The following is a 25,726-nucleotide window of genomic DNA, read 5'->3' as shown; positions in this document are numbered from 1 at the left end:
ATGAGGTTATGAGAACGTGAGCAAGGCCTTCCTGTAAGAGTGGAAAGAACTGTCTTCTCAGCCAACACCCTCATTCAACAAGGGTGTGGAAATCAGGGCCCGGGGAGGTGCCTGGACTGGCCCAGGTTGCCCTGAGCGGGGTGTGTGTGTGTGTGGGGGGGGGGGGTCGGGGGGCCCTGACCGAAGCTGCGGCAGGCAGGAGGGGGCGGAAGACCGAGAGGACTAGCCGGGCAGCAGGGCAGAAGCATTTTGAGGAACTGAACCATCAGGGCAGTGTCTGATGCACTTCCTCTCCCACACTCCGCCCCCGCTGGCCCATCTCTCTGGCTTTCTGTTTCCCTCGTGGCAGGGTTGTGCATCAGCTTCCGAAAGGTGGGGACATTTCCTGACGCCTTTGCGACACTGGGGAGCTGTCTTAAGGGAGGCTGGGCCCCACTGGAGCACCAGGCCGCCAAGTGAAGGCCTGGGGCTGCCCAGCTTGGGGACAGCCCCCCACCCTCTCCCTGTCTCCTGCCGGCTCGCAGCCTCCTCTTCCCCCCTACACCATGTCCCTGGCTGAGGCCATCAGCCTCTGGAATGACGGGGTGCTGGCAGCCGACAAGAAGGACTGGAAGGGAGCCCTGGACGCCTTCTCCGCAGTCCAGGACCCCCACTCCAGGATTTGTTTCAACATCGGCTGCATGCACACAGTCCTGGGAAACTGGGCGGCGGCAGAGAAGGTGGGTGAGTGAGTGAGCCAGCGAGTGAAGGTGCCTCACCCCCCCCCACCCCCCCACCCCGCCTCTTCCCTGCCTTTGCCCAGGCTGCACTTGAGAAACCTCTTGGGAGCTTTGTAAGAACCAGAGCGGCCCAGGCCCCACCGCGGAGGGGCAGCCAGGCTGGGATCCACCTTGGGTCCCGCTCTCCTTTCTTCTCCACCTTCAACTCCACATCGTTCTGGAATCGTTCTCTGACCCCTATATGAAGACTCCCCTGGCTATGTTTCCTCCTGTGAACTCCTGCTGTCCACGCTCAGCATCTCACTGCCTCACACCTGCTGCAAAAACGCCTCTTGCTGGCTTTCCAAGACTTTCGCGTGTGTGGTGAGCTTTACCCCCGAGTGTGGTGAGCTCTACCCCCGTTTGTGGTGAGCTTTACCCCCGAGTGTGGTGAGCTTTACCCCCGAGTGTGGTGAGCTATGCCCACGAGGTCGAGGGGAGGGACTGAAGTAAAATAGGTGTCACCTATGTGACCATTCACCTACAGGACTATGAGGTGGGCACTCTTTTACTAATAAAGATTCTGAGGCTGCTGGAAGGGAATGATGCAGTGATTGACTAGTGATGTCTGCCCGGGGCACCCATGTCGGGTGTTTTAGCATCTTTTTCAAATGTTTTTCCCCAAGCATCACCTTGTGGATTGGTGGTGGGAGGCTGGAAGGGCACGGAGTTCGGAAGCAGAAGACCGAGAGTCAGACCTCAGCTCTGCCTCTTCCTGGGCCTTGGGTCCTCAGCGAGTCCGTTTCTTGAACCTCTTGAGCAGGTGTCCTCCAACTACGGCCCACGGGCCACATGCGGGTGGTTTTGCCGTTTTGTTTTTTTACTTCAAAATAAGATATGTGCAGTGTGCATAGGAATTTGTTCATAGTTTTTTTTTAAACTATAGTCCGGCCCTCCAACAGTCTGAGGGACAGTGAACTGGCCCCCTGTTTAAAAAGTTTGAGGACCCCTGCTCTTGAGGTTAAGTGAGGCATCGCATGTGGAAATGCCACAATACTTCACAACAGGTTGTGCATGTTAGTTCTCGTTTTTACCTTTAGCCACAACTTGCAAGGCCTTGTGGACAGATAACTGGCTCCCCAGGTCCCTTAAAGAGCCTGTTCCTCCCAGAGCCATCCTCACTGTGACCAGAAGTGAGCAAAGATGAGGGAGGAGAGAAGCTTCTTGGAAGACCTTGTAGACTTGACAAATCCATCTCAGGTCCAGAGTGGGCGGACAGGAGCATAGGGGGGACCCCCCCACCTCCTCTCAGGGGCCTGCCAGGGGGCTGAGCAAATAGCACCACAGATTCTAAGGGCTGCTGGAAGCAAAGTGCACATTGAGGGGGAGGAGCTTGGCAGTGATGCCAGCAGGGGCTCCTGGCAAGGCTGGGCAGGCCACCACCCACCTCTGGGCTCCCTCCATGCCTTCCTGTCCCCACTCTGGATCGCTCCCTACATTCTGCTCTGCCTTCTCCCTCTCTCTGCCTCTCTCTGATGTCCTGCTTGAGTCCTTACTCCTGGCATTTTATATGCATTCATATTTGTTATTATTTTAATTATGTCATACTTATGTGATAAATGTATATCATAAACAAATAGAACACTGTATCTAACATTTTAATTATTTTTATATTTAATTACTTTTATGATTGTAATCCTGTCAGTACTCTTGAAAGATTTTAATATCCCCATTTCACCGAGGAGAACACTGCGGTTCAGGGAGATCAGGCAACTTGCCTCACGTCATGCCATCAGGAAGTGACAGCACAGGGCGCTCTGGTCCTGGTGTCACTGTAAAGACACCACCATTCTCATGACCCTGGTTGCCTCACCCTCTGGCTCCTTGTCCCACACCTCCTCACCGCCAGCTCCTCCTGGGACCCAGGTGAACCCTCCCTCTCCCGCAGGCCTTCTCCAGAACCATTAACCGAGACAAACACTTGGCGGTGGCCTACTTCCAGCGAGGGATGCTCTACCACCGGATGGAGAAGTAAGTGTCCCGGTGTGGCACCAGCTGGGGGAGTTCGCAGAGAAACCCCGAGGGTCTCAGGCTGCTGGCCTGGGGAGTGGAGAAGTGTCTCCCCAGCCTCTGGTGGGAATCGTGGCTGGACCTTCCCTGGGCAGTTATGCAATCCGTCAGCACGAAGCTTCCCCAGGGGGCAGATCAGCTGTGTCGGAGCTCACAGTGGGCCCACAGAACCACCACAGGCTGGGGATGCAGCTGCTGTGGCACCGCACAAGCATCCCTACGGGGCATGGTTGGACGGTGCTGATGGTGAGTTGCCGGCCATCAAGGGAACACGCTGCTGACCCACTGCTGGGAGGTACTGAGCTGTCCCACTATGAGGATTCTCAGGAAACCACATCTTCTTTCGTTCCTGCAGAATGTATTGTCACAAGCCTAGTTCAATCCATTCAATGAAATATTATTCAGCCACCAAAATGAGAAAACAAACTATTAACATTATATGTACAAGAATCTGTTGATACAGATAAATAGGTGGCATATGTATTAATATAGGGAAAAGTTCATAGTAGATGTTAATTAAAACACGGGTTTCAAAACAGTATGGCTAGCACAAGCCCACTTCTGTTTCAAAGAGTGTCTATGGAAGGCTGTAGACCAGTGGTCGGCAAACTGCGGCTCGAGAGCCACATGCGGCTCTTTGGCCCCTTGAGTGTGGCTCTTCCACAAAATACCACGGCCTGGGCAAGTCTATTTTGAAGAAGTGGCGTTAGAAGAAGTTTAAGTTTAAAAAATTTGGCTCTCAAAAGAAATTTCAGTCGTTGTACTGTTGATATTTGGCTCTGTTGACTAATGAGTTTGCCAACCACTGACGTAGACCAAAACGTGTCAGCAGTTCTCTCTGGGGCGGGGGGGGGGTGGGGGGGTGGGGGGGGAGGGATGAGCTTAGAGGGGTTTTCATTTTCTTCTATCAGCCTGTCTGTATTTTTTGGTGTGTTTACAGTCACCACAAAATAATTAGTAAAAAAGATAACTAGATAGAAAATCAAAGTTAATCTCAATGTCATTCCCCTCCCCCAATAACAAATATGTAAATAACAAAGGAAACATATTCTCAGCGTCAACTTAGAAGGTTTGTAGAAATCGATCATTCCGTTAGTGGGCACAGCTCTAGGGGAAAGGATTTTGGCTCAGGCTAGTGAAGAACTTCCAGTGGAAACGGTCAGAGCATGATGTGGGCGGTGTCATGCCACTTGCTCAGCTATTGCCAGGGGCAACTACAAGCTGCTCAGACTTCCAAGATGCAGTTGCGGTCAGTTATCTGAGTCAGCAAGGGAAGTAGCGTCTTCCCGAAAGAAAGAGCCCACAGAGGCCATCTGGGGACAGAAAGCCTGGGATTGAGCAGACAGAAGATGCAGCGAAGCCTGAGCACAAACCCTCCAGCGAATCGAATCTTTAATCTTAAAAGACAGACGAGCAGGCCATCCTTTCATTGGCTCTAACAGCTTATAATGAGGCGAGTCACTGACCAGAGGAAATGCTCCCGGGAGAAATTTCTACATGGAAATGCCCAGAAATCCCTGAGCCGGAAAGGCCTGGCGTCCGAGAGAGTCAGAAAGATCTCAGAAAGATCTAGAAATAAGACCCAGGATTTAATTAGCATGCGATTGATAGTAGTCAAACCTGAGAGAGACATCTACCAAATGTTATCTTTGACTCAACAGCAATCCATGGAGGAAACAATATAAACGAGGCACTGCTCTCACCTCAAGTCGCCTCCTTTTCTTTCGCGCAGTCCATAGGCTTTGGTGTCCTCCTCTCCCAGGTTGTTAAATGGCAAACTGCATGGGTTATCTTCCCAGAAACACACACACGGCAGTTTCGGGGGGTCCATGTCCCCTGAAAACCCATACCTGAACTCTAAGGGATCCCACCTTCTCCCATTGCATCGGCCTCCATCTGGAGCCATCAGGCTACTAAATCTCTACCTGAGATCAACCCAGGATGGCTCCTCTCCTACACCTTGTCAAGTCGACCTCTTAAATATCTCTTAAATCCACCCATTCTTCTCCCCACCAGCACTGCCCTGGTTTAGGCCTCACTTTTTACCGGAACGGTTGTAACTGTTGGGGGTGGCGAGAACGGCCGCGGCACCAGGTGTTAGACCGGTGAGGTCAGGCTGGCCCTGGGATCAGCAACCTCAGTACTTGAGTTCTGGCTAGGAAAGATTTCAGAGCCCAGACTTAAACATATGGAAAATCACAGAAGTAAGTAATTTGTCGAAGAAATGGGCGGAGGGAACAAGTCACAGAGTTAAAGAAAGGGCCCTTGGCGCTTAGAAGGGAGGAAGGTCAAGGGGACCCGCCTGGGGGAAAGGGAAGGGCAGGGGCCTACTCCGGGAGGGTCCTCCATTTCCGGGGTTTTAAGGGTGGAGACGTAAGGGGAGGTCCCGGGGAAGATCTCTATAAAATATTCAGCCGTTTTCCAGGTGTGTCCTTTCAGGGTTGAGCCTCCAGGGATTGATTGGTGGGCTCCAGGGCACGGGGTCATTATTCAGTGCAGCTGGGCCTGAGGTCAGCCATGGGTCACCGGTCTGGTTTTGCTGCTTTTCTGGGCCTGGAGCTGAAATACAACTGAGGCCTAGATGTTATCTCTAGGGAGGAAAGGTAAGAGGGTCCAAACCACATGACCAGCGATAGGCTAGGGGAGGAACGGTCACCCTGGGGACAAGGTCCCACCCTACAGTTGTCCTCTGCTAGACACCCAGGGCTTTCGGTCCTGGTGACCTTCTGTACCTGGCCCACTGTCCTCGCTCTGCTCATGTCTGTCTATCTGCCTACCACAGAACCACTTCCAAATTAATTTCCCAGCCACCAGGACAACATTGGGGCGCATGTCTGAGAAGGCAGGTGTGTCTCAGGGATGGCCCCGGCCAGCCTGTCATATGAAAGGGGAAGGAAGCTGTAGGTGCTCAGACCCTGGGTCTTACGAATCTGAGGGGCTAGGACAGCAAGAGTGAGACCCTAGATGTTGCTGACACAGCCATCTTTGTCCTGCAGCCAGTCTTTGACACCGAAAACTGTGACCTCCAGCTCGTCACAGAGGTGTTTGACATTTTTACTTTTTTCAGCTGCTAAACCTCTCCTTTATCCTGGACTCTTGACGGCAGGGGGCACGGATAGAACGGGAACAATCGGGAACACAGCAGTTACTAAGAAACCTTTCCAGGGAGTGTTACAGAAACGAGGGTTACAAACGCCTGAGGCTCAGAGCTTGTGAAAGGCAAGCTTGCCCCAGCGGGTGAGCCCCTGCCTGGGGTGCGGGGGCTCGGGTCCAGCCTAGCCAAGGCGCCCAGCCGGGGTGTCATTGGGAACCCGCAGAAGCTGCCAGCACCTTGGCCTCCTAGGGACACTGTGCCTTCCAAGTGGCACCAAAGAGAACTGAAGTCGGCTGGAGGTGGGCGGGGGCTGCACGCTGTTTTGGGGCTTCACACTGAGCTGATTCAGACCCCGTGCAGGGGTAGCCGAGCTATGAGGCCGATGCCCCTGCGGCCCACTCGGGGAAAGCAAGTTGGGGGCGAAGCAGAGGCCTGCTGCGGGCAGTGGGATGCTGCTTTCAAGGTAAACAGACATTTCAGCAGGACGCCTCTCCCTGTTTTTGAACAAGCGCTTTGAATGATGGGTGGGTTCTTTCCCTCTTCCTCCCTCGGGCTCAGATCTTTAGACAGCCCAGGGGCTGGAGAATTATGAGCTGGATGTGTTGGGGTCATTCAATACCGGGTGACCCGGACGGTGTCACTTCCCAGCTGAAATCCATCTGCTTCGCCAGCGCTCTTGCCAGGAGGAAGCATGTTGTAGGTTAATGCTGACAGTGCCCCGAGGGTGCCCTCTGAGGACCTCGGGCGCCTCCGGCACTGGCAGGGAACACCTGGAACAGCATGTGCGGAGGAACAGGACACCTGCGTCTCTGTCTGCCCCTCCTCCGTGGCTCAGTGAATTGTCACCCATCTTCCAGCCTAGAAAGAAGGAACAGGAGTCCCAAAAGGATGGGTTAAGGACTTGAAATGCTTCCTGCTTCGGAGGGAATGGCTTGCACGCTTTTCATAGGTTTTACACTCCTCTTTGAAACAAGGGCATGTTAGAGCTTCTCCCAACCACCTCCCCTAGGACTCTCTGGCCAGCCACCCTCCTGGCCAGCTCCAGCTCCTTGAGGTCAGAGTTCCAGCTTCTGCAACGGTGTGTTTTTACCTCCTGATAATACTACAGTCTAGGCCCGTGGTCGGCAAACTGCGGCTCGCGAGCCACAGGCGGCTCTTTGGCCCCTTGAGTGTGGCTCTTCCACAAAATACCACGGCCTGAGCGAGTCTATTTTGAAGAAGTGGCGTTAGAAGAAGTTTAAGTTTAAAAAATTTGGCTCTCAAAAGAAATTTCATTCGTTGTACTGTTGATATTTGGCTCTGTTGACTAATGAGTTTGCCGACGACTGGTCTAGGTGTTAACGAAGCAAATACTAAATGGCTGGCGTGTGAATTCAATTGCCAGAGCTTTGGAGCTCTGAAGATGAGAAGACAGGCTTTGAGAAATTAAACAACTTGCCCTTTGTCATTAGATAGTAAGTGGCAGAGCCAGGAGTCAAGTCCATGTGGTTTTTGTCTCCAGAAGTTAGATCCAGGACCACCTACCAGCAAGCTCCTCATACTCCATGCTCCTTGAATATGATATGCTCCTGGTACACAATAACTCCTTATGTTGTGCATCCGGAGCCCGAGGGCAGTAAGTTGCCAGAATCTCCCAGTTGGTCGGTGGCAGAGCTGATGGGTCTGGCCCCAGTCTCCTGGCCGCTGTCCGAGGGCGTCTTCACACCATACCACCTCCTGCGAGTCCCCAGCCGCCGGAGCCAAATCCCAGGCTTGCCTCCAAGAAAAGCCACACATGGCAGCTCTAGGTCATGGCCGGGGGACTTGTGGTTCAGCTGCCCCGTGGGAGCCACAACCAGCAGCCAGCTTTGTTCCTTCTAGGCCAGGGGCCTGAGGGGTGTGGGTAGCTTGTTTTTTCCTCTGCTCCCCAACCCCACACCCGGCAGGTCAGCAACAGCTCCCTCCCACCAGGGCAGGGCGGTCAGGGGCAGGCCGAGGAGATGTGGTCCTGGTCCTGGCCACACCACCGTGGGCACTGCTGATATGACCAGCCCCATTCTCTGCCACGATTGCACCACAGCAGCCCTGAGACACCTCGAGCTGTCCGCACAAGGCCCATCCAAGCAAGTACAGGGATCTATCTGCAGAGCAGGGTTAGACATGTTCTCTGCTCCAGGTGGTTTCTCTCTTCCAAAGAGGGGGTGGGGCAGACCAAGCAACCACAAAACCAAGAGCTAAATTGGACTCAAAAGCAGCCAAGGAGAAGGCTCTGGGCAGGAGGGAGATGCCAGCGGCTGTGAGAGGGGCCTCTCTGAGTGGTGTCCCTGTGTCAACCTCGGGGGGGTGGCGGGTACCTGCACCCTGAGTTCTGTAGAAAACTAGGGCTCAGGGTTGGCACAAACCTAGAGGAACAGAAAGGCTCTGTCCCAGGGAGGTGGACAGAGAAAGGGATGCAGACACATTTAATTCTGTAGTTTTTCCTCCAGGCCCGGGACTGGTCTGTTTTCTCCCTGTGCCCTGCAGATATGATTCCGCGATTAAAGACCTGAAGGAGGCCTTGGCTCAGCTCCGGGGCAACCAGCTGATAGACTACAAGATCCTGGGGCTGCAGTTCAAGCTGTTTGCCTGTGAGGTGAGGAGGCAGGGCCCAGCCTGGGCAGGAGCGTGTGGGCCTGTGAAAGTATCCATGATAATTTGCATCACTCAGGTGGACAAGCTGTTCGCCCAGCATTATACTAACAAATCCAAATCCCGGGTTCGCTTTCCGTGCAGGACCTGCCGTGACCTTGCTCAGTTCCTGAGTTACAGACCATGCTCTTTGCTATTAATGGTTCTGGCCTCATGTCCTTGGTTGATACCCAAAGAGGACGTGGGGATATTTTCACACAAGTCGGTTCCCTCTCGGTCAAAGAACAGCTCAACGCACCAATTTAGGAAAGTTCTCCATAGAAGGAGAACTTAATCTCTGTCTCACTAAAAGGGAGGAACATGACTTGGATTTCAAAAGTTGGCATACTTTTTCCAACCCACCCTCCCCACGCCCCTCTTACATCTCAAATACCCCACTAGCTTTGAAAACTACAATCCCTGCAAATGTCACAGATCTTTATTTAGAAGAATCACTGAAGAAAGTCTCCTTGTTTTAGTTTCTCCAGCGGGAGAAGCCAAGTGTTTCCAGGGTCGCCCGGGGCTAATAATAGCGTCAGCAGCTGCCCGGGCCTCCGGGGACACCCAGCCCTGCCGCAGGGTGGCCTTCCTTCACTTCTCCCAGGCCCGGGAAATGAGGCTTGGCGGTGGGAACTGCCTGCCATTTGACCAGCTGCTACAATAGGGTTTCTCAACCGTGGGTATGTTGGACCAGATCGTTCTTGGTTGTAGGGGACTGTCCTGTGTATTGTAGGATGTTTAGCAGCATCCCTGGTCTCTACTCACTAGAGGCCAGTCGTCCCCCACCCCCAGTGTGACAACCTAAAACATCACGAGGTGTGGCCAATCACCCCAGAGCGAGAACCACTTATATAGTTTTAAGGGCTGGGGGACTAAGTAGCTCTAGAGCAGCGGTCGTCAACCTTTTGAACCCCACAGACCACCGGTTGAGAGAGGACCATGAAACAGTGGCATTGAAGCAGGGCTCCATGGGAGGAAGCTCCTCCTGCAATTGGCATTGAGATGACCTGGGGCAGGAAATGCTGGGTGTAGGCCTCTCTGCAAGGGACGCTGGGCTTTTCAGGGTCCAAGGCCCCTCTGCCACCTGGGACACTCCAGTCATCTCGCTGCTTATAAAGCCCCTTGCCTTCCCCAGGGTATAACCCGGGCTCTGAGAAACCCCACCATCCTTTTTAAAAGGAGGCCCAACCTTTTCCAGTCATGGAGTCATAAAAACCCGGTGTGGGAAAGGTCTAAAAAGAAGGGGGCTGAGATGGAAGAGGAAATTGTAAAGGGCCTGGAGTTCTTTCTTCCTGCACACACCGCCAAGGGAGGGCCGGGCCAGCCAAGTGTGTATGTAGGAGGCAACTGCTCACTGAGGTGCAGAAATAACCTGGGAAGGGAGTTTGGTGGTGTGTTTTGTGTGTGTGTGTGTGTTTGGGGGGGGAGGGTTGTTTTTTATCTTGCTGATGCATCTAAAAGATGTGATTCTATGTGTAAGTTGTGAAGCATAATAATAAGACTCATAAACCTACCACCCAACCCAAGACCTGGAAAAGCATGGCTGTTGGTGAATGGGCTGTTCCCTCCCGCCTCAGGTGAGGCGCTGCCCTAGGCTTGGGCTGAGTCTCTTCCCAGCCATGGCCCATAGCGCATCCTCACTCCCATATGACTGTGTCAGTCTTGCTAGTGCCGTGTCCCAGGCAGAGTCTGCGGTGCTGGAGCAGGACGATGCATCTGGAACCCTCTTCCTCCCCACCCTGCACCTGCCCAGTCTCTCAGCCCAGGCTCAGCGGCAGGCAGTGTTTTGAGAGGCCATATATTTCATTCCCAGCTCTTCAAGGGGTCTTGAGCCTGTCACTCTTCTTGATCCTAAAGCAACACGATAGTTGTTTCCTCCTGACCTACTTGGCTGTCAAAAAATGTACACGATGTTGGATTTACGCATTACGTGGTGTTCACTCAACACCGTCCGTGTGCTGGGCATGAGCCTGTAGCAAGATGGATGTCTATTTCAGACATTCCCAGGAGAGCTGGGAGGGGGAGAAAGGTCCCCAGGCAACGTCCCAGGAGCATCATGCCAGCTCCTCCTGGTGCCTGGATTTGGAGCAGCCCTGTCTTACGGTGTGGCCTGTGTTCTTCTAGGTGTTGTATAACATTGCTTTCATGCACGCCAAGAAGGAGGAATGGAAAAAGGCCGAAGAACACTTAGCACTGGCTATGAGCATGAAGTCTGAGCCGAGACATTCCAAAATTGACAAAGCCATGGAGTGTGTGTGGGTAAGCGCACTGGAGATGCGGGTGCGGGGAGGACTTCAATGGATCTGGGTCTGTTCCAGTGGACACATGGATTGAGAACCCGTGGACGTGGTGCTTTTACTTCCTCTGAGTCCTGGGGAACACTCGTCTGGGGGTGTAACTCCACGCAGGATTCTGAATCTGGAAGTGATTGTAAGCCGAAGCCTGGAGCAGTGGTCGGCAAACTCATTAGTCAACAGTACAACGATTGAGATTTCTTTCGAGAGCCAAATTTTTTAAACTTAAACTTCTTCTAACGCCACTTCTTCAAAATAGACTCGCCCAGGCCGTGGTATTTTGTGGAAGAGCCACACTCAAGGGGCCAAAGAGCCGCATGTGGCTGGCAAGCCGCAGTTTGCTGACCACGGGCCTGGAGTATAGGACAGCAGAACCCTGCCCAGGCCGCCCCCAAGTGGGGCTCCGTGGCAGCACACGGGGGAGCAGCGGGCTGGAGCCAAGTAAGGGCAGAGGCCTGGCAGCCTGGTGTGGTGCCAGGCACATGAGGTGGCTCTCAACAAAAATGCATTGGTGATATGAACAAATGCCGAAAGTTATCCATAGCTTGTCTGAGCACATGTGGGATGAAGCTCCTTTTAAATCAGATTTTTAAAACGCCAGGAACAAGAGGGCACAGGTCTGTCTTAGCATGCCTGCCCGCCCTAGCCTGTGTGCCTCAGAGGTTAGAGCATCGGCCTGCCACTGAATGGTCATGGGTTCCATTCCAGTCAAGGGCACCTACCTCGGCTTCAGGCTCAATCCCTGGCCCTGGTCGCAGAGCCTGCAGGAGGCAACCAATCGATGTGTCTCTCTCACATCGATGTTTCTCTCTGTCTCTCCTTCTCCCTTCCACTCTCTATAACAATCAGTGGAAAAAATGTCCTCGGTGAGGATTAACAAAAAATAATAACCAACATGCCCATGTCAGCAGACACTGGTCCCAGGAGAGCACTGTTCTGAGCCAGTCTGGTGGTGGTGGTGGTGGTGGTGGTGGTGGTGATGGTGGTGGTGCCTCCTATACTCTGAGTGACAGCCCCATCCAAGTCCCACAGAGTGGGGGAGGGGCAGCTCCCCTAGGAGAAGGGTGCTGGGCAAATAACACCAACAGGTCCACACAGTCCCTCAGCGAAAGGTGACACCCACCTGGGACCCTAAAACAATAACAAGTTCCATCCCTACACGTTCAGGAAAAGTGCTTTTGCGAGGTTATCTCGCTGCATCCTTGCCCGCACTCGGGGAGGGAGCCGGGCAAGCCCGGTTACCTGTGCCTTATGGTAAGGAAACACTGCTCTGTAGAAGCAGAAGCTGTACGAGCCGGTGGTGATCCCTGCGGGCAGGCTCTTCCGACCGAATGAGAGGCAAGTGGCCCAGCTGGTGAAGAAGGATTACCTGGGCAAGGCGACGGTAGGTGGCTCTCAGCTTCCCTGGCGTCTCCTGAGGCCTGGGCCCTGCGGAGCAAGGTGGGTGGGAGACTCTGAAAAGGACACCCCACGTGGTTCTGCTCTGGGGTGGCAAGGAGAGACTGTTTATAGCATGGGGTCTGGCTGAATGATGCTTCTAGTTTATTTTCTCCAGGCTCCTCTCGTTCCTCCCTTCCGCCTGACCTGGGCGGGGGCCGCAGGGTGACTCACAGGATGCTGGTCTTGGGGACCGAGCCAGTGGGAGGAAGGAGGGGATCTCGGGGGCCATAGGCAGATCGGGAAACAGTGCTGGCAGAGCCCTCACACCCCCCTTCCTCGATTTCAGGTGGTGGCATCTGTGGTGGATCAAGACAGCTTCTCGGGATTTGCCCCTCTGCAGCCGCAGGTGAGGGTCCTTCCTGCTCCGTGGACCAAGGCCCCAGAGTGCTCTGTGACACTCCCCACGGGGAGGGCGTTTCCGCTGAGCTGCCTCCCTTCAAGGGCCCCTTCCACTGGCCTACAGTGCTGCTGAGGGTCCTGCGGCCATTCCTGTCACAGGCTCCACGGCGGGTGGGGCATAAAGCAGTTGGAGGCTTAACCAGCCTCAAGTCCTCAAGGAACCAACGCTCCTGCTTGCCCCCAATGCCAGTCCCCACTTCTCTAAGGTCTAGGAGAGCTGAAGCTTCGACTGTTCTCCCAGAAAACTGAAATGCAAGCTGACGGAGGCCTTTGAACGAGTCCTCTCCTCAGGCACAGGGGCTGGTAGGTGCCTCCTGGGGGCTGGGGCCTGAGGCCCTGAGCTCTCCTGGCGGCACCCATCGGCCTGTGTGCAGGGGGTTCCCTTGGGAACACAGAGAGGGTGCCCACAGTGAACCATGTTCCGCCCAAGCTGGGCTCAGAGCTGTGGTCCCCGATGGACTGGATGGCAAGGGGTCCATGCGAAGGCAGAGCTTCCTCGTGAGGGGGGAGGGTAAGACAGGCCGAGCAGGAGTCAGGCTCTGCTGTGAGAGACCCATGATGGGCAGGAGCGCTGGTCAGCACTGACAGGGTGGGGCTCCGAGGGCAGTGCCAGGCCTGCCAGGGTCAGAATGGTGACCGCTGGCCCCGAATGTGACCAATGCTGGGGCCCGGAGGCTGAGATGAGCAGAGGAGAACAGAGGGTCCAGATTCATTGATCTTTCTCACACTCCATTGTGGGAAACCTCTCAGAAGTCCCTTGGGCTTCGAGCAGCCGGACGACTCCAAGAGGAGCAGGTGCCAGGTAACTGGACTCCGGGGCGCTCGGTATAGAACAGGAAACGCACATTGAAAGGAGAGTCTCGCCTGGCCGGTGGCTCTGGAGTCGATTTTAAACACCCACGAGAGTCATGTGGTAGAGCAGACATTAATTATAGAACAGAGCTTCTGGAAACCGTCCCAACAAAGGGCAGAGCTCAAGGTCAAAGGCATCCTGGTGACGCCATGCTGCTCTGTGACAGACCAACTTCCCCAGAACCAGGTCTGGCCCAAGACCAACTGCTGTGCGGGTGAATCCTGGCCAGGGAGCGGGTGGGGCGCTCCTTTCCAGTGTTCGGTCAGGGCGCCCTGTGCCTCTCCCGAGAAGGGGTTCTGGTGGAGCCACAAATGCAGTCTTTGGTGTTCTGGTCGGGAAGAAGGCTCCAGTGACCATTAACAGTCTGTTCTCTTTCTTTCTTTCTTGTCCTGCCCGTCTTCATCTCTCTTTGATGTTCAATAGGCAGCGGAGCCTCCACCCAGACCCAAAACCCCCGAGATCTTCAGGTAAGTTAGGGTCAGATCAGCATGCAGACGAGGCAAGCTCCAAGCCTGGACCGATGGGAGTGGAGGGGGGTGCAGAAGACGCTGGGGGCCTGGCTCTGGCTACGTGGTGTCCCTGTGTCCCCCGGTCCATGTGCACAGCCACCATCCAGGGAGGGCTTGTGGCCGAATGGCAGTGGGGTCCCATGGGTAACTAATAACGCTGGCCTAGGGCTGCCGGGGGCCGAGCTCTGGAGTCGGGCAAGCGGAGTGGAAGCCAGAAGGGCTGTTTTCACTCCCTGTTGGCACATGTTTTCTGAAGAAGGACTCAAGGAAAAGGAGTATTTCTCCTGTAAGATGAAAAGCAAAGAATGGCACAGCTTTCTGAAGAACTGCATCTCAGTGAGGAAGTCAGCCTTGCTCCCCACCCAAAGAAGGTTTAAAACGGAGTGAAAAAAGTTCCAAAGCAACTATAAAAATGGGGGCCCGGATGAGCTCATTCCTGTCTGCTGTGTAAATAGACACAAGGGTCGGGAACAAAAGAAGGGCGAGGGGACAGCGCCAGCGGGGAGTGAGCGGGGGGGGGGAACGTGAAACTATCGCCACCTGAAGCCGGCCTCGTGGTCACACATGCCAAAGCGCCCAGCGCCCCGAAGAGCTACGCAGGAAGGGAGGAAATGACCTAGAGTAGCTCAGAGTGGGCAGCCTCAGTACTTCCACACACACCCCTACTCCTCACAGCTCCCCCTGCAGGCACCACATCCCCGTCCGTGTGCCTGCCTGACCCCACACTGGCTCCAGGTGGCTTCTCCGCTTACCCAGCTGGCTCTCACCTGCCTCCCACGGGTGCCATCCCCTGCACCCTCACCTGGTCCACCCCGGCCCGGACAGGGGAGCTGGCCAGGCACACCAGGAGCCTTCCTCCCCAGGGAAGGGAGGGCAAGGACCGCAAGGCCTCTATACCCACGCGGTTTTCTTTCATTCTTGTCCCACTGCATGGATGGCTGTGAAGCGAGTTCACGTACAGTTCCCTACCGCGCCCTCTCGGTGCCCAGGGAGGCACCTGCCTGCTCGGGGTCACACAGACAGTTGGACGTGGAGTTAGAGGGTGTCTGGAGCAGTCTCCCGGCTCCAGGTCCACTATGCTGGACCCACAGTGGGAGGGGATGTGCCCCAGGCCAGAGAGTGGACGGGATCTTGTGTCTACCCCTCAGGGCCCTGGAAGGGGAGGCTCACCGTGTGCTGTTCGGGTTTGTGCCTGAGACACCGGAGGAGCTCCAGGTCATGCCCGGGAACATCGTCTTTGTCTTGAAGAAGGGCAACGACAACTGGGCTACGGTCATGTTCAACGGGCAGGTATTCAGGGGGCCTGGGGGTGGCTTGGGGGTATGGAATCCTGGCAGCCGACGGCAGAGCTTTCCGAGTACCCCCATCTGCTACCTTCTTTGCAGAAGGGGCTTGTTCCCTGCAACTTCCTCGAACCCGTGGAGCTGCGGATCCATCCTCAGCAGCAGCCCCAGGTAAGTGGCACCAAGGCCTGACCCATCCTCCCACCCCACCCACTGACGGGCCTCCCCGTGAAGGGGGAAGAGCAGTGTGGGAAACGTCACCATCACCTGGGGTGAGGGGAAAGCCCAGATGTGCTGAGCAGAAGGTCTTTGGGACTGACTGGGCCCACCCACCTTTGTGATTCCTCCTGGTCACGGGACCCAATGCCCACAACATATGCAGGTTAGGTCTTCCCAGAAATGTCCTCTTCACCTGGAAAAATAGTCCAAGTGTTGCTTGGTGAAATGCCACAAAGAGAGGGGGGAGAAGGGAGAGAGAGCGAGCGAGATCTGCTTTAGAGCACTGCTCTGGAGCTGCTACCAGCCCCTCCTCTGCCCCTCAAGGGCCCGCCCTCCTGCTGGGCCTGAGCAGAGTGTAGATGCCTGGGCAGTGCAGCAGGTGTCCTCTGCGGGCTGGGTCCTCCCTGGTTGGAATCATGGCATCCAGATGACTGGAAAAGTTGTAAATGAGGGTGATTAGGCAGCAGGGCCCTTGAGGGGTGGATTCTTATTTCTACTGTGGTTTGTTTCCTGCCCACCCTGCCTCCCCTTTTAACCCACTTTCCTTCGTCTCTCCCCTCCCCTCCATGACACCAGTACTCCTGCCTTTAGGAAGTCATTTGCACCTGGCTCTCTTCCCTGGGGGTCTGCGGATCTCCCCTCCCCCACTCCTGCTCTGGCCTAAGAACTTTGTGGGGATGTAAGTTCTCACCATCTCTTCCTGTCCCGAGCAGGAGGACGCCTCCCCGGAGTCTGACATCCCAGCTCCGCCCAGTTTCAGTGCTCCAGGAAGACCCCAGCTGTCACCAGGTGAGCGTCCTTGGAGCGACATCGCGAGCGGGAAAGGAACCCTCCAAGCTGCTTGCAGGAAATTCTGGTTTCTTTTCCTCTCAGCAAGCCACTCAGTTCAGGGCCACTCAGCCCCAGAGCCCCGTCTCCTGCTCTAGCCACCCACCCTCCCAGCACACAGGAAGGAGATGCCCCTTCCCCCTACCTGCTGCAGAACACCCATGGGGCCTGGGTAAATGGAGCTGGGTTTTTTTTTTTTTGGGGGGGGGCGGGGCGGGGGCAATGAGTGTCCCAACTCAAGTCATCACCAAACCCCTCGGTCAGTACTGAAACCACGGTGAAGTAACTGCACGTTTACCACAGAGGGGGTCAGGATGGTTCTTTTCAAAGGTCTCAGGAGCTCTATTATCTGGAAAAGAAACCTTCTGCAGAGCCCTGGGGACAGACAAAGGACCCAGGGGCAGGCCCTCCCGCTGAGTGGAGAGCGCTGCTCGGCAGGACAGGCTTGCTTTCTGCCACGAGTGCAGTTTAAGCCGATTCTGAGCGTTTGGTGGAGATGCAGTGATCCTCACGCCCACCAGGCCATCAGAATCCCCTGGACGCTCCCCACACCTGTTTTTATTTACAAAAATGTCAAAACCACCGAAAAGTTGAAAATATGGTACAAAAAAAATGCCAGAATACCTTTCACCTAAAGTCACCAACTGCTAACACTTTGTACCGTGTACTTGCCCTGCCCCCCCCATATATATACACACATATATATATATATATTTCCCCCGAGTGATTGAGCCGTGTTATGACACTTCACCCCACACTTCAGCATGTATCTCCTAAGAGCAAGGACATTCTCTCCATAACCCCAATTCAACTGTTAAGCCCAGGCCATTTAACATTAATTTTATAGAATGTATATCGCATATTCAATTACTCCAATTATCCTCAAAAATATCCTTGCTAGCTTTTTTGTATGTTTTTCTGTCTAGGGTAGGGGCCCATCGGGGATCACCTATTAACCTAGGAAGATTTAAACAGTATAAATCCCTAGGTTTCTTTATTCTGATTTTTTAGACCTGGAATTAGCTTAGGAATCTGTACTTCTACAAAAAAACTTCCCAAGTGATTTTAATAGTCAAGCTTGGTTTGAGATCACTGATCTTTTTTTTTTATTATTATGATGAATCCCCTATAGCGTATTTATAAATACTTCTTGTATATAAATGATATGCATATTGCCATATCAATATATTATACACATTGAAAACATACATAAAAATAAAGGATAAGGTAAAAATCAGTGGTTCTATCTAACATTTCTTCTTGTGGCCCCTGGCTCACCTCACAGTCCGTTTGTCTTTGCTTTGGAGCCCACTTGTTCAACCCTGCTGACCCCACGGGTCGGTGAGGATGGGCAGTCCTTTGATAATTACCCACAGCTCCCTGGAAGCAGAGACTGGGTTCCTTTGTGCATTCAGGGCTTTGCTCTTCGCATGCCCCCAGAGGCAGATTTTCCCCACAATGAGGTTATTAGTTACCCTAGAGATGAAAGGGTATGCAGTCGGGTGCCCTGTTCTAAGAGGTTTCATTCTGTGTATGAAAGGGGCTGGTCAGGAATGTTCATTCATCTTCTTTTTCACTCCTTACCTTCTTCGTTTAGGTCAGAAAGAAAAAGAAGAGCCCAAGGTAACATTTTCTCTCGTATTATTTCAAGAGGTAGAGAATGGAAGAGTGTGGGCTGTCCACCACGGGCATGTCTCCCTGGATGACAGAAATAGTCCCAAAGGGCAGACCAGTGCCACCATGTTCACAGCCCATGCCCTGGGGACCCCTCAACAACCTCCCACCCCATCCCCACGCACACATTTCCTGCTGGCCCATAGCTGGTGGGCCAGATCTTGCTAGGTAGGAATTCCTGTCCAAGCAAGAGCTGGGCTAGAAGACCTGCAAAGACCCTTCACATTACTTATTGAAACCAGTTACGTGTTGGCCTCTCCCGGCTACATACAGTACGCCCTGTGCTACCAGTAGAGCTGTGGCGAGCCAGGGGGTTGCTAAGAGGAAGCACAGACACTCATGAGTTCCCTTTGCTTCCTCTCCCCTCAGGAAATAAAGCTCCGTGTTCCCATGCTCTACACACTCAAGGTGCACTACAAGTACACGGTGCTCATGGAGATCCAGCCCGGATTCGCCTATAGCCAGGTGCGGGACATGGTGTCTAAGAAACTGGAGCTCCTGCCAGAACACACTAAGCTGAGGTGAGCTCCGTGCAGGTGGCAGTTAGGGGACGGCTGGGGACCTGGCGCTGGCCTGGAGGACAGAAGAGGATGGTTTTGCACTGATGTTCTCTGACTTGGTTCTTCCTCATTATCTCCACCCAGCTATCGGCCCAGGGACAGCCATGAGCTAGTGCCCCTTTCCGAAGACAGCATGAAGGCTGCCTGGGGCCAGGTGAAAAACTACTGCCTGACGGTGTGGTGTGAGAACACAGTGGTGAGTGCGGTCAGCCTGAGAGTACTGAGGTTGTGGGCCCCCGTCCGCAGCAGCAATTCAACATCTAGCAGGCCCTCAGGTAATTCTTCTAGCCTCGATTTCAGGAGGAAACAGGCCGAGAGAGGTTACACTGCTGGGAGCAGTGGTACTGGGATACAAGCCTAGTCATTGGACTCCTGGGCCCTTTCTACCGTATGGTACTGCCTTTCAACAGAGGACCTGCCAGGGTTGGAGCCAATAGCACTAGGAAACGAGACCTTCTAACACAGCACAGCACTGAGCCTCGCACTTTCTAATGCTGATTCCTTACATCTATGACTCACATCTCCAGAAACGGCACCTTTCCCTCAACATCTGTGGGACAAAAATGGCCATAATGGTCTTGGCCTTGCATAGTATGGTGCTGTGCAGTGGTTCTCAAACTTTAGCAAGTACCAGAATTACCTAGAGGGCTTGTGAAAACAGACTGCTGAGCCCCATCTGATCTAATAGGCTTGGGATGGAGCTGAAAACGTGCATTTCTTCAAGGTCCTGTGTTGTGAGTGCTGGGGAAAGGGTGTCGGACTCAGAGACCTAGGTTTGACTTTGCAGTCTACATTTACTGGTGACTCAACCTGTTTCTCCATCTGAAAAGAATATTCTACTTTTCTACTTTTCAGGATTACTGTGAGTTTTAGGTAAGATTTTACAACTACCTGTGGTCCTGCAGACCTTGTTTCATTTAACCAACCGGCCAGTATTCATAGAGTACGTGTTAGGTCTATGCTAGACACTGATCCCAAATCTGCCGCTGAGTTTATATCCAGGTGCTACTGACATTTCTCTCGCTGAATCCTTCAGGGATGATGTTCACTGTGCAGGAAGTTAGGAAAACTAACAGGCCCTTTTTTATTTCAGGGTGACCAAGGCTTTCCAGATGAACCCAAGGAAAGTGAGAAATCGGATGCCAATAGCCAGACATCAGAACCTCAGCTGAAGGAAGGGAGCCAAGTGGTAGCAATCTTCAGTTATGAGGCTACCCAACCAGAAGACCTGGAGTTTCTGGAAGGGGACATAATCCAGGTTTTGTCCATGGGTAAGTGCTACTCCTGAATTACAGAAATCAATTTCCATGTTAGCAGAAGTCAATTTAAGGGCAGAGGCAGAAAACATCACTAACCTACAAACGAAACTTGAGCCAGTGGTCTCAATCTCCTTCTTCGCTCTCAGCTGGAGAGCAAAACCCAGTACTCAGCTTTTCCGTTTGTTGCTCTAATGGGCAGGGAAGCAACAAATGTCAACTTACTAGTAAATGACACTTCAGTACATTCACATTTAAAGATGTCTACGCTTCAGAAGCCATGGATCATCATTCCCAGAGTTAACCAGAAGGTTGTGGGCATCATTTTGCCTTTGCACCAAGCCATAAGATACCTATCTTCTGCAAACCATAGTTCTTTGGATGTATGCACTTTCGAAGATGAGAGTAGAAGGGGGTCAATTTTGTCTTACTAGCAGCTATTCAGAATTACTGTGTCCCTCCCTGGTGGCTTCCCTAATTCTACAAGGAATCAAACACATTAAAAACGGAAACATTAAGTGTTCTTAGTGCTTCTTAAACTGCAGTACGCGAGGTCATTTTCCTGTACTGGTTTTAGAAATCAGTCTCTGCTTTCCCTTCATCAGTGAACGACGAATGGCTGGAAGGGGAGTGCAAAGGGAAGTTTGGCATTTTCCCCAAGGCTTTTGTTAAAGAACGTGCAGCCACAGACCTGGACAGCACTCCCAGGGGAGTCTAGGATGCCTCACAACCTACGGAGTGGAAGGAAAAAACTACCATCGCATTTGTAAGGTTTAGGATGCCTCTGTGGTACAATGTACAGTGTCAACTAATCTACTTTCCCGTTAAAATTTAACCTGTTAGACAATGATGTGAGAATTTAGGATTACGAACACCTTGGGGGGGTTGGAGGGGGGAAGTGGTTGGAAGTGTCTGGAAGGGCATGAGGTGGCGTCCCAGGTGCTGATGTTTTTGCTCAGAGTACTGGCTACCCAGATGTGTTCACTTTATGAAAAATGCACTGAGTTGCAGTTATTATCGGTGCACTTCTCTGTATGTGTGATAGAAATAAAAACCCAAGACACTCAGAATGCAGGCCTAAGGCCTAACTGTAAATAAATTCCTGTTCACCATCAGACTACTGGGGCCTGACTAACCTACAGGTAATTCAGGAGGCACACACACAAAAATTAACTTTCAAGTCTCGTTGCTAGACTGAGTGAGGTTCCCATGGAGTGACTAGAATTACATCCCTTCATGTCTTCTCACAAACACTCAAGAGCTTAATAGGAAAATTTGCCACTGACTTAACTGAAGAAAAGAAGCTGTGTTGAGGCAGCCAGTTGGTTAACAGTATCCTATTAGTTAACATTTTACAACGCTAGTGCGCACAATGGAATGCCTTACCTTGGTTATCATGTAACCCAGCGGCCTGTTTTTCAGGGTTAACTTGGATGAAGGATTCCATAGATACTAGGCCTGGCCTTAATCCATTCCTTTCTTCTTGTGAGTATAAGGCCCTGTTAATAATTTTTCAAGTGTGTAGGTGAGGTACAGACAGAATCAACACCTAGGCGGAAGGCCCAGCAGGCTGCCACTGGACATTTTGGACACAACTTGGAAGAAATGCAACCCCAAAGCTAAGAATAATTATTAATTACTGTTGCTGCCAATCAGACTTAGTGAACTTTATAGGCCCAAATGATAAGCTTTCTCTGAATTGCCTTACTAACAGAGAAACTAGGGATAAAACTGGTGGATATATTAACTCCTTTGCATAAGGATTCTTTATTTATTAAATAAAATAATTAGATAGTTTCTTTCTACCCACCCCTTTCCATACTAATGCATGCTGGTTTGGAAAGCTACTAAAAGCAAAAGTAACCCTAAAGCATATCCAATTTCTGACCACCTCTAGATGACTTCCGAGTTGTTCCCAAGTCTTGATTTTAGGGTAGAAAAGAAACCATCTGTACACAGATCTGGTTGGAGAGAACATGGTTTAATTAAAGGCAAAGCTGATTTCAGCAGCTGCAGGTCTTGCACAGACAGACCTAAACAAAAACAAAAAAACCAAAACAAAACAAAACACAAAAGAAGGTTTACTACACAAAACCAGTTTCTGATGAAGATTCTCCTCTCCCTCCTTATTACTCCACATGGAGGATAAGGTGAGGAACCCGCCCGAGAATCAGAAAACATTCCAAACACCAAATGCTCATGCAGAAATGGGGCTGCAGAGGGGACATGGGCGCTCCTGGGAGCGACGGCGAACCTGATGAGCTGGTCTAGGGTGCCAGAATGGGTGACAGTTCACACACTGGAATGTTGCAGCTGCCTGAATGTGGGGCTCAAACACACAGAGTGGGGAAAGGCAGCAGGGAGGAGGCTTGGGAGGGAGGGACTGGAGAAGGTGGACACAGGAAGGGGCAGGAGAGAAGCACAAAGGGTTTCATATTGCCATTGGATTGGGGGGGAGGGGGGCTTCACCCTTCCAGACCTTCTAAAAAAAAAAAAGAAAAAACAAAAAAACCCAAACACCGTGTCAAACTGAGAGAGCAATAATGTAAGCACACGGACTCCAACCACTCTCTCTGAAGAGCAATGCGCCTTACGCCCTGCCCCTTTCACTGCTGGGGCTGCCCAGACTCCAGTGACGCCGGGCTCCGGATGTGCTTTGCTCTGTAGCCGCCTTCCAGCTCTGAAGTCCCACACTAACCACACACCACCCCTCCTCCGAGAGCAGGTGGGCGTGTGCGTGCACACACTCACACGTGCACAAAGGAGAGACCTCCTGGAAAACAAACCCTACCACTAGCACAGCAATTGGACATTTAGATTGTTTCCATAATTTCCCCTTAAAATATTACTTTTCCAGGAAACGACTAACAGAAATGCTGTCCTTCTGTTTCTACCCAAGAAAATTTTCAGTCCTCTTTCCTTCTAATAAATATCAAATAAAAGCTCATTTTCCTTTCTTCCACCTCTTCCAGAATGGACTTCGTTGTTTCCTTCTGTGCATGATGCACATGTGTCCATGTTGCCTCGAGTTTCACTCTGAAGGTGGAGGCTGGGAGATTGCAGCTGGTGGGGGGGCCTGGCCCCGCTGGGCTACACAGCCGCCGCTCCTTCCTCTTCAGACTGTCTTTTGGGCCCCAGCTGCTGGACCCCATGCTGTTGCTTCTTGTTGCGATGTTGTACACATTAGGAATAAAAACAATGACTGGCATATAGCATAGGGTAGAAAAGGGACGGAGGTAGGATGGGAGGAGGGGGGAGTAGATAGGATAGGGGCACAAAAACCAACCAAACAAAAAGTAACCACACTGAAAGCTTCTACCTAGTAAAACACCAGGCCATGAATGGACTAGCCCGCCTTCTGGGAGACTGCTTGCTCTGCTACTGCAAAATGTACAGGAATCAAAAACGTCCATTTAAACCCTACAGCAGCCACCTGCTGGTCCAGCCCAGCACCACCACCCACACTGCACCCTCGAGTGGGGCTCGAGCACCTACAGAGTGAAGGGCATTTCCTGCTGGAGTCTCCAGGCCAGAAGAGGGCCTACCGGAACCTTCTGAGCGAAGGCGAGGCCTTGTACTCTCCCTATGGAACACTGCCACTGGCCGAAGAGGTCCGCTCCCCCATCTTGTCACCACCAACCTCTCAAGGAGCAGTGAACGGGGCTTTCCTTGCTGCACACTGACTAGAAGCAGCACATCTGTGTATGGAAGAATTCAGTGTGACTTTTTACTACTGAGAGTATAACAATAATAAAAGATGTTTAGGAATAATTTCAACTACATTCTCAGTCAGCAAAGCAATCATTAATGGATTCCTATTTTATTCCCCAAAGAGGAAAAAAGGACTGAGAAGTTCCCACTGGCTTCTCCCACCTGCCTTCCCTTCTCAGCTTTCACTTCCCATGTGGCTGGGGACATGCACGATGGAGAAGGCGAGAGGCGGTGCTATCAGGTAACTGAGTGAGACAAACAGCAGTTCCTCTCTCCCTCCGGAGGCCCGGGGGGACGGAGAGTTCCTGATGGTTTTTCTTTTGGTTGCACTGCGGACATTTCGTGCACACTCAGCGGGCCGGTGGAACACTTACACCCTCTCAACGGCAAGACACAGAGAAGAGGGCTGCCACCTGCAGGGGCTATGGGCCAGTCCTGCAAACCCAACATGCCATGGTGTATGGAGCCTCATTGCCAGGTTGCCACCCATCCTCAGTGTGGAGGGTTCATGGTGCCTTGTCCCCGCTGCTGCTTCTGTTTCTGCTGCATCAACAGCTGCTCCAGAGCGGACGGGCCAGGGTGCATCATGGAACTGGACCAGATGGACTGAAAGACAGCCCAGAGCTTGTCAGCAGAGCTCACAGGCCTGGTTGTCTGAAAGGATTGGTTTTTCAATCCCAGCCAAACATAAAGGCACAACGTCCCAAGATCCCCACCTCCTAAAAAATCCTGCTATTAGAAAAGACTGTCCTTAAGACTAGTTAGTTAGCGCCTGTTAAGATTATTTTAGACCAGAAAAGGTGAAAGTACGTTTGAGATGAAGTCTTTTACTAAACTCAGTTCCATGTGGGACCACAGAGTATTTTACTGTTAGGTGCTGTTCTTTTACTTGTTCAGAAAAGGCTTAAATCAAACATTCCAAGATGAATCAGAACGTTCTTAAACTTAGAATGCAACTAGGACCTTTGCGTTTCTGCCCCTGAAGATAATGCTTTGTCACTAGTGAATTCACAAATTTAAAACAAAAAGCCCATTCAAGAACCTCATAAGGCAGGCCATGTTTCCAGAACGCTGCTAGATAGGAGCTATTAATCAAGTGGAGGGGGCCTTAGGAATAACCTAGCTATTTATGTGAGTGAAACCAGCAACAATGGTTGTGGTTCTTATTCCTGAAATCCACTCACCTTCAGGCTCTCCATGAGGACAGCAGAGGAATCCTCCACAGAGGGGCCGTGGCCTGTCCAGGTGCCGCTTGGAGTGCTGGTCTGCTGCCAGCTGCTCTCAGAGGATGATGTTGCTGAGAGATAATCAATGCCAAACCCACCCATGGCTAAGGAATGAAAAGAGATAAGAATTCAAGAATACGTTTTATCACTGCCAAATGCCGAAAACCAGGGAAAGACAGAGTAAGTTATTTTACTTTTGTCAAGTTTGGTTCTCACCTGGCTTATCAGTTTTCCACCGATCTGCAGCTCTCCTATCCCTGTTATCTGGAGCCCCAATGGGTCCAAAATTGGAGAATGGAACAGAATTATGGTTGTGTGTTGGAGGGGAGCTTGGCAGGCTGCTTGGGTTAGAGGAATGAGGAGATTGGCTGGCTGGTGTTGAATGATCTATTAAATAATAGCAAAAGAGAACATTCAATAGATAAGCTGTTTCACAAACATGCCAAGAACTAGTTTCCTGTAGATCTGGTCACTTAAATTCTACTAAAAGTAATTAGAGGGTTTTGGAGGAAAGGCAAAATAAGGGCCCCCAAAAGGACTCTGCAAGATGTAGGAATCTGTTTCACTAAACATAAATAATGAGGCACATTCCTTGCCCTAGAACCATGGTCGGCAAACTGCGGCTCGCGAGCCACATGCAGCTCTTTGGCCCTTTGAGTGTGGCTCTTCCACAAAATACCAAGGCCTGGGCGAGTCTATTTTGAAGAAGTGGCGTTAGAAGAAGTTTAAAAAATTTGGCTCTCAAAAGAAATTTCAATCGTTGTACTGTTGATATTTGGCTCTGTTGATTAATGAGTTTGCCGACCACTGCCCTAGACCAAAACAGAACAAAACAAAGCAGGAGACGATTCTGTCAAATGCACCCACTAATGCAACACACCTGTTTCAGATAAGTACCCACTGGTCTTCCACAAGAGAAATATAATTGCCTAACTTTAAGAATTACTATTAAATCAGACTCCATTT

General features: G+C 52.0%; 2 protein-coding genes across 8 annotated transcripts in view; one reads left to right on the top strand and one right to left on the bottom strand.

Annotated features, from left to right (window-relative positions):
* Positions 1 to 440: 440 nt before the first annotated feature.
* Positions 441 to 22,118, top strand: NCF2 (neutrophil cytosolic factor 2). Its single transcript, XM_079761617.1, has 15 exons — positions 441 to 719; positions 2,647 to 2,729; positions 8,365 to 8,473; positions 10,633 to 10,767; positions 12,079 to 12,186; positions 12,529 to 12,588; positions 13,918 to 13,961; positions 15,152 to 15,293; positions 15,389 to 15,457; positions 16,219 to 16,294; positions 17,931 to 17,956; positions 18,377 to 18,528; positions 18,652 to 18,763; positions 19,661 to 19,838; positions 20,429 to 22,118. The coding sequence occupies exons 1-15, from the start codon at positions 546 to 548 to the stop codon at positions 20,539 to 20,541; spliced, it is 1,581 nt and encodes a 526-aa protein (XP_079617743.1). The 5' UTR covers positions 441 to 545; the 3' UTR covers positions 20,542 to 22,118.
* Positions 22,119 to 22,270: 152 nt separating this feature from the next.
* Positions 22,271 to 25,726, bottom strand: part of SMG7 (SMG7 nonsense mediated mRNA decay factor) — a 60,100-nt gene continuing 56,644 nt past the window's right edge. For all 7 annotated transcript variants that reach the window (XM_079761608.1, XM_079761613.1, XM_079761609.1 and 4 more), the window contains 3 exons: positions 24,977 to 25,147; positions 24,719 to 24,864; positions 22,271 to 24,140 (listed from right to left, as the gene is read on the bottom strand). In XM_079761608.1, the coding sequence (XP_079617734.1) occupies positions 24,027 to 24,140; positions 24,719 to 24,864; positions 24,977 to 25,147 (431 nt within the window). In that variant the 3' untranslated portion in view covers positions 22,271 to 24,026. The remainder of the gene's footprint in view (positions 24,141 to 24,718; positions 24,865 to 24,976; positions 25,148 to 25,726) is intronic.

The sequence above is a fragment of the Cnephaeus nilssonii genome, assembly GCF_951640355.1.
Source record: "Cnephaeus nilssonii genome assembly, chromosome: 21".
NCBI classification, from domain to species: domain Eukaryota; kingdom Metazoa; phylum Chordata; class Mammalia; order Chiroptera; family Vespertilionidae; genus Cnephaeus; species Cnephaeus nilssonii.
Note: the sequence above shows the minus strand (reverse complement) of the source record. Positions and strands in the feature narration are given on the sequence as shown.